General features: G+C 39.4%; 1 protein-coding gene across 4 annotated transcripts in view; it reads right to left on the reverse strand.

The window, feature by feature from the left end:
* The window catches only part of nbeal2 (neurobeachin-like 2), a 37,112-nt gene extending 28,414 nt beyond the window's left edge, over positions 1-8,698 (reverse strand). For 2 of the 4 annotated variants that reach the window (XM_034127377.1, XM_034127374.1), the window contains exons 1-2: positions 8,147-8,697; positions 1,522-1,610 (exon numbers count right to left, since the gene is read on the reverse strand). In XM_034127377.1, coding sequence (XP_033983268.1) covers positions 1,522-1,610; positions 8,147-8,221 — 164 coding nt within the window. In that variant the 5' untranslated portion in view covers positions 8,222-8,697. Of the gene's footprint in view, positions 1-1,521; positions 1,611-2,801; positions 2,977-8,146 lie in introns of those variants that run through there. The other 2 variants (XM_034127375.1, XM_034127376.1) reach the window with 2 other exon arrangements.
* Between the last annotated feature and the right edge of the window lie 301 nt (positions 8,699-8,999).

Genomic DNA, 8,999 nt, shown 5'->3' on the forward strand with positions numbered 1-8,999 from the left:
CTTTTTTTAAATTCACACAACATCCTTAACCCTATGCAATCTGGATTCAGATCAAAGCACAGTACTGTGACTGCCAGTCTGAAAGTCTTAGACGATATTAACATAAAATATGTTTGTGTTGCATTGTTTATTGACTTAGCCAAAGCATTTGACACTGTAGATCACCACATTCTGTCTAATGTTATGTTGATGTCTCGTTTAGGTCATAACGCCATTTGCTGGTTTCAAAGTTATCTAACCAACCTTACTCAAAGCGTCAGGTTGGGTAGTACTGTCTCTGACCCTGTCACCTTGGAGAAGGGAGTTCCACAGGGCTCTATTTTGGGGCCCTTGCTCTATCTATTATATGTAAACAATATTTGTAATCATATGCAATTTTCTACCTTTCATATGTATGCTGATGACACTATTGAATACTCATGTGCTCCTTCTCTGGATATGGCCATTTCTAATTTCAAATCTGATTTTATCCCGCTGCAGCATGCGCTTCTTGATTCTAAACTGCTATTGAACGGTAAGAAAACCAAAGCAATGCTTTTTGCTCCCAAGTCAGCATCCTCTTGCCTCTCCATTGACACCCTTGATGGTGTCTCTGTTGAGTTTGTTGATACATACAAATATCTGGGTTTTTGGTTGGACAGAAATCTAAACTTTAAACATCACATTGAAGTTCTAACAAAGAAATTGAAATTCACTCTTGGCTTCCTTTACAGACTTAAATGTTGTTTTTCAATTTCTTCCCGTAAGAGGTTGGTCTCTGCTTATTCCTGTCCCAGCTTGACTACGGTGATACAATCTATAGATTTGCCTGTCCCACTGTTTTGGCATAACTTGACCCACTTTACCATGCTGCACTGCGATATATATATCAAATGCACCCTATAGGACTCATCATTGCACACTGTATAGCCTAACTGGATGGTCCTCACTTAGTATGCGTAGGATGCAGCATTGGTTTTTATTATTGTATAAAGCCAATTTAGGTAAGCTTCCACTGTATATATGTGGCAGATTTGTTCCAGTTTGTGACTCTTACAACCTTAGAACCAGTGCCTGGATACGGTTCCAGGTACCTGCCGTGAGGCTGGAAAAAGGAGTCTTTTTTATTATGGTCCTTGGTCTTGGAATGACCTTCAATCAAGCCTCAAACTGATGGCACCTGTCCCAATAGCCTCTTTTAAATTGAAGTTGTCTGAGGTCCTTACCACCAGCTGCTCTTGCAGTAATAAGTAGTGTACCTTTCTTACTGTCCTAAATGTGCACAATGTAGTGATTGCTTTTTCGTCTTTTGTTTTCTTAGTTGTGTTCTCTGTATTTTACATGTTTGTGTTATGTGTTATGTGTAACATTGCTGCCTTCTTGGCCAGGTCAGCATTGTAAATGCTTTTTATCTGGTTAAATAAAGGTTAAAAGAAAAAAAAACATGTCAAAATGGTATCTCACAGAAGGTCGAGTTCATCCTGATATGGGGAATTTAAACTGGTGGGAACTAGAAGTTTGTAAATAACTGTTACTACTCACCTCCATGGCTCCAGTGACTGCACATCAACGAGTCTCTCAAAGGACGCCACAAACGCCTCCAGCCACTGCTGCAGATAACCCACGTCTTTCTGCAGGAGGGAGGAAAGAACACATGAGGCCTTCACGCCAGCAGGCATGCACTGTAAATATGTAATGTGAAAAATGTGCACAGTGACACTATAAGTATCAATGGAGCATGTTCTGTGCTTATGCTCAGTTGTTAAGTTGCTGCTCTAAATAGGTTAAGCTTCAAACTGTGACAGACAGAAGCTGAAGACATGGCACTACCCTTGTGACCTGTTTTTGTAACAGGATGTTGCAAAGAGATATAACTCACAGAGGAACACACGCGCCAATTCTTTCCTTTTCATAACAGGGAGGTCAAAATAAATGTTCCTATCCTTTAAGTCTATCGGTTCAAACATTCAGTAAATTCTGCATATAGCTGTCAACGAACAAAAACATCATCTTACTGTAAGCATGTCATTGTTATACACGAGACATTCTGGCTTTAATGCGTCCTTATAGAATCAATTAAGACTATTTAATGTGAGGATGTTTACACACAGACGGCGTTATCGCAGCTATGATCTGCCTCTGCAGTGCAACATATCCTGCCACTCTTCCCTCCTCACATCAGTCTCTTTATCTCACATAGACCAAATGTCACTTGGGTCACCAGAGAAACAACTTTAAACTTAATTATTTTGATATTTGTATTTATTGATATAAAGCCAAATTATCCTTTATCAGTTGTGCCTATTAAGACAAGTTAAGCTTTTTCTGGTAACGCAGGGTTTCCAAATACAATTAGAAAAAGACAGGACATACAGAAATGTTCCTTGATGTGCTGTGTGATTGAACAACCTGAATATTTTAATTAGCTGAGTATGCACGAAACCACTGCTGCTGATAGTTGAGGCAGCTTCTGCAGTGCAGGGAAGAATGGAACACATGAGTTGTTTCAGACTGTCTAACTGACTCATTGTACACAAATAGTATAATGTACAGCAAACAGCACATGATATTACAATAAATTAAGTACTTCCCCATAAGCCAACAATCAAATAGGTCAAACAATAGCAGTGTGTAGTCCGCTGCATATTGGTTAATCTAAAATCTGCTGCAGTACAGAGAACATGCGTGCATAACTGGAGCTCAATGCATGTTTGATGTGCATAATTGCCACGGCTCCTCTAGAGAAATGGAGATCTAATGCAGTGAATTCTGAACACATATTGCAACTTTCCAATGCTGCATTCATGTTAAATGTACATTACCAACTGGCATTGACTTATGAGAAAGTCCATCTCTCATTGTATGTGGCTGAGCAGGGTGCCAGGTTCTTGCGAACCCAGTCTCAGATGAGCCTTCAGTTTATTTCCCAGCCGGCAGTTCAGTAGCTGCACACCACTCTTAAACTAACACCAGCGTCTGACTAGCCCCTTTCTGCTCCTCCAAATGTCAAACAAGTTACCAGGAAATGACATGTCACTCTAACTGTAGCTTATTTCCTTCACTCGTGGCCTCCTTGTCAAACCCCTTCCTCTTTTGGTGCTACTACTATAGTGTGGGCAGATAGAAAGGGAGGCGTCTATACACAAAAAAAAACTTCCCACAGAAACAATGAAGCACCGGTTATGCGTACAGGCTTTCAGGGGAACAGAAACATGTAGAAGAGAAACAAAATTGAATATATGCACAAACTGACTCAAATGGGACTAATTGAAACAATGAATGTCATAATTAGAGAATACTGTATTTTTAGGTAGAGTAAGCTTAGTTCATATGCCTTCACCCTGTCACTGTAAACATCATTATTGAACAAATAATATTGAAGTTGTAGATCACACACACACACACTGTATAACATCTCTGGCTGTACGGTTTGAAAACAGGAAACCTAAACGAACAACCTATTGTTTGGTGCCTCCAACATCTTGATAATCAGGTATTCAAAACTTGAGTAGGTGAGGCAAGGACATGGAGACATATTTGAAACACTCCTTCAGCTTTGTTTTACTTCCCATTAATAGATTCAGTAGTTGAAAGACTGAATCCTCCCTAACATCACTCAGCGTATGCAAACAGGTTTTTATTCATCTTCCTGTATTAATGATGATGACACCCTGCAGAGTATACACCACTTATGATTGCATCTACTGCCACTCACAATGACACAGTTATAGGGGATAACAAAGTTTACAACTCTTTATGAGATGATGACACCATTTTTATACCGACTATGACCAAATTAAGTAAGTAAGGATTGCTTTCAGTATTACGAGAAACGATTCTTCATTTTTTTCCGTTCCCACGCAGGTGTACGCAACGCTGTGTTGTTTAAGAGCACCCGAGATGCAGAGTTTAACTACAACAGCAACATTTTAAACTTTAAATAGTAAGGGAATCTGGTTTGCCATGAGGAAGTAAAGCAGAGGAATTGTATTAAATATTCAGAAGAAACACATAGTGCTTTGCTTTATGTCTGAACCCTGGACATAAAATCATCCCTTATTAAATTACACCTCAGAAAAGATACACGTCCTTCGATCTCAGTTCAACTGCTTTCACTGAACCTTGCCCAGCGCAGTTAGCTCCAGGATTTGTTCGATAAAGCCACTATTAGACCAGATGTCACAGATCAACCATGAGGTACCGACCCCTATAAACTGTGCCATTTATCCCTGTTTTCTCTGCACACGGCCAAGCAGCTGTGCCGCTCTCTGCTGCTTGGCATTCTGTTCGCTCCAGCTTCCTGCACAAGTGAAGGCAAAGAGCACTTTGATTTTCTTCTGGTTGGCCCCTCTGTTGGTAAACAGGGGAGACGGAGACACATGAGGGAATTCAATAACAGGGCTCATAGGACTTTAATAGAGAGCTGCAGAGGTGGCTGTTGTTGTTTCACTTCTCATATCGACGGAGATCATACCACGATCAGAAACTGAGACAAATACACAGTTGGGTGAATGACAGTGTGGCGAACAAAGCCGGAAAATGTGACTTGTTTTCTATCCAAGCTGAGGGGGTGGTTTCATGGTGGTGTGGATGGGTGGCAGTCGGATTGTCCCTGTGGTCCATCTCTACCGCTACAGGCGTTAATTATTCCCTCTAACCATCTCTTACACTAATGATCTGAGGATAATCACACTCTATTCCTCTGCCAGCCTTTCCTCTTACTGTATCCACACTGTTGGGAAGGATACATCTTCGTTTATCACTATAATCCAGGATTATTACCTCCAGCGGGTCTGTACTTTAACTCAATGCGTCTTGGAACAGCTATCTCTAGGTAGTAGACACACATACACATCCTTCTTACTTAAAAATGTGCAGATATCAACCCAAAACAGCCTAAATGGGTGTCTTTAAATAGCACATTTTCTCTGATTAAAAGTCCAAGTCCCCAAATGATTATCTAACTTTTAAAATGCAACAAAGATAAATTATGATTCTCACAACTGAGAAGCTTCAACGAGGGATTGTTAAAGTATTTTACTGAAAAGTTAATAAAGCTGTAAAGCCAAAAATCGATTAAACGAACGGTTGTTCCAGCTCTACCGCAATTTTAATTCAGGATGCGTTTGAAAATATATTTAACCTTCAACCAGGTTATTTAAGAAAAATAACTTCGTTCAATCGATTTGTTGTTTCAACTGTTTTCCAAATCTATCATTTATCCAGTAAAATAATTGAACATTTCTAGTTCCTGCTTCTAAAATCTGAGTTACTTAATGTTTTCTCACTTTTGTACCATTGTCAACTAAACACAATTGGTTATTTTTGCAGTTAGTTTCAGAACAGACACATTAAGATTAAAAGCACTTTTCATCGTCATTAAATGGATCACAGTTAAGAACTTAACCTAAATTCATCCTCAAAGTAAGAAGTTAAAAGAAAAACACCAGTTTCAACTCTACAACCAGCTTACTGTATAATGACACAACATTGAAATAAACATTTGTTAAAATGCAGTCTAACGGTATTATTATCCAAAAAAAATCCCATCTGGTTTTCTACAGACACGATCTGACAAGTTAAGGTACTCCCTCAGCGATAAGATCACGCTCTTTAATTTGTGTTCGTACGAGTAAGGCATGAACATTGTATATGGTCTGGAAAGCATTCTCAGATATGAGATAGAAATTGCCAGTAAGTGTGTTTGTAACTCCAGCAGATGAAAGACAATGATGTGCACTGAGCTTTGCTTAGCATGCTATCACCTAACTTAAGACTGCAAAAACCTGATAACCAAGAAGCATTTAGTGAGTAAACATTGGTTGTACAGTTGTATATAGATCAATGTGATGACATAAATGTGTTTATATTGTGTGTCCAAACAATAGTGTCTCGACTATAGAAAATAATCAACATTTTTGTCTGTAACACAGGCTCTTATCTAGGAAATCATCAATGTATCCATCATTGCCTGTCAGTCTGTTGGTTCAATTTTGCAAAAGATCTATCTCTCTTGGACCGATTTGAGTATAAGATGCTTCTATATCACAATGACTTTCCAGCCCTGAGCCATAGCTGATATAACAATCTTGCAAGGGGTGTGTGATTTCTTGCACAATCGGAGGAAGCAGAGCTCCTTTATCACAGACAAGCCTGAGCTTGTTATGCTTTCTTATTGCAAATACAGAATGATGTCTGAGGTACTGCATGTACTAATAAAACATGTTGGAATCAACTGTAAGGATGCTTCGCAGATTTTTGATATAGCTTGTCTAAACTAAGTTCATATTTGAGCAAACATGGAAAGATGTTGTCAGGATTTCGCCTGCATACAGAGGCTGATGAATGCAGTAAAAAACATAATCAAAAGAGAATCAAGAGACAGATATATTTACAGCTACCTGGGTTTGTTTGTTGTGGCTCAAACAGAGTTTCTCCTATTAGTAAAAGAGTCTTTGCAACACTAACACAAATCCTATTAAACAGAGCTTAGTTCTCTTGTCCAGTTTGGCTCATTTGCAATAGTCAAATCTGTCCTGGATGTGTGACAAATCATAAAAGGTATATGAGCCGGAGAGGAATGTGTCCAGTAAAAAAAAAAGATGTTGTCTGTGACAACTTGACTAACAAGCATTCAACAAAACATCAAGTTGAATTCTATAGGAGAGGCAGATGATTGTGCTCTGAAGTGGCTCTGCTGCCTTTCTGCAGCCTTTGTGCTCTCTGAGTCACATAAGGTGGTGCACTTTAATGTTCAGCTTCATTAAATCCCTTGTTTGTGCCATTCTTCATCGCAGCTTGTTAATAAGGGCAGGTCATTTGCAAAAATGCACATCCAAGAGAGCCTGGAAATCTATGTGTCATTCTCTGATGGAAAATGTGTAAAAAACAAAAAGAGAGACAGACAGATAGAGACGTCTATCATTTTTGGTTCCTTTATTTTTTAGTCACAAGTGCAGTAGCCAAGAGAAGTTGTAACACAGCGGATTACAAACACACTTCAGATTTGGGATATGCCCAAAGTGACCACAATGACCACTTTGATAGTAAATGCTGCAAGAGGTGTGTCACACGTGCATTTAGAGCATTTTGCAGTTCTTCCAGCATGGCCTTTGGCCCTGTTTAAACCAATAGCATGGTTTCCTAGATTGGAACTGAGCCAAGTCTGTAAATTAAAGCAACATTTAATTATTATATGTAATGAAAAATGTCCTTGTACATGACTAGGCTTTATCTTTGTAAAGAATGCTGCCATTAAGATTCACTGGGATAATAAGAGAGCAGTCTTTATGCCCCAGAGTGAACATACAGTGCATGCAAATTTGAAAGAAGTCTGATCTTGTTTTCTCTGTCCTCAGGCATGGAAGCAGATTGCAAACACATTAAATAGTAATACTTAAGTTATTCACAGCCAAACTGTATTCCTCCATCCGGAGAAGACAATGTCATGTGGGCAACAATATATTTTTACTTTCAACTAATTGGTCTCCCTATTACAGAGATGTTGGGCCTTAATAACCAAGCAAATAAAAAAGTTGCAGTTACATCTACAGGGGACAACAGGAAAGACCAACAATATTACACAAAACTATTGCTTCACTTGGGATAATGCCATCTTAGTTTTCATATACATATTGTTTCTCATTTCTCATTTAAATAGGCCTATACATTAGCCTAACAGGCATAGTGTTGCTGGCACCAACTCAAATGAGAATATAAATTAAGCTTTATAATATTAATCCCATGATGTTTCATGCTTAACTGAGGAAGCGACACTAGCAGGAACAGGAACAGGAAGTAGCCGCAGTGACACCTGCATCGCAGGTACAGGTACAAACTTCATTAAGTGAGCTAATCTGCTTCGATTAACATATTTACTAAGGGATTTCCATACATTAAATGGCTCAGGGACACAGTCATATGATATGACATGAACTAGTGTGCACAGTGAAGCCTCGACCACTTAGTAAATAAACAGCTGCTGTTCAAACAGGCGCTAAATAAGCCACTTCCTTATGTAGCCTAACCGTTTAAACAAACGTCAGAGACATTATACACGTCTGCAGTAAATTCACACACATCAACATGATATTGTTTCCATACATAACTTCACGCAGAGGACCTGCTGCAACAGGTGTCTCCGTCAGGTCTTCCGCACTTCACTCACCTTTGTGTAATACAACATCCACAGCTCGGACAGTCTTTCCTTCGATGCCATCCCGCCGCCTTTGGGGTTGCTCATATCCCTTTTATTATTAAATCATGAAACTGGTAAGCATGGTTACAGCAAGCGCTGTTTGAAGTTGTTTCCTAAAGGCAGCAGGACGCAGCACGCTCCTGGGAACCATTATTCAGGCACAATAATCCACGCAAAAGTGCTTTCTGTCTCGACGCGCAAAGTTATCAGAGTGGCATGAAAAAGAAAAACATAACAGTCTGTGTATGTAGCCACGGTGCGATCGCAGTCGAAATTAAACAACCAGGAACAAAAATGCGTAGAAATGCATGTCTGGAGGAACACCCATGTCCGCGTTTACAGCGAGCTTGTTGCCGTATGATTCCTGTTGGAGAGAGTTCCCACGGAAGCGACAGATGCCATCCGTTCAACACCAAGAAACGACTGTGGATTCAGTCATCAGAGTCCTGTGATGAGCACATTATCATCAACTAGTGTCTGACTGTGAACAATACTGAAGAGTTGACTGTGGATCATGCTCGCAGGTAGGCTGATATTCTTAAAGACACACGCACACATAAACACAGAGAGCGTCCTTTAGGTTTACTAAACTACCTGACAAAGGTACGTTGAAGTCTTGCTACATGCATTAATACAACGTTTTTCTATGGTAATCATCAAAAAAGAAATAAATGTACACATAAGAATATTTTTAATAATATGCTACAGCAATTACGACATAATAGAAGTTGAACACCTCAGTGCAAGCTATCATATCGTTTTCTGAATGAAAAAAACCTTGTTGTGCAATTTCTGCAGAATGAGGATCAAGCTGTGTCTTTGC

The sequence above is a fragment of the Trematomus bernacchii genome, unplaced genomic scaffold (genome assembly GCF_902827165.1).
Source record: "Trematomus bernacchii unplaced genomic scaffold, fTreBer1.1, whole genome shotgun sequence".
Lineage (NCBI taxonomy): Eukaryota > Metazoa > Chordata > Actinopteri > Perciformes > Nototheniidae > Trematomus > Trematomus bernacchii.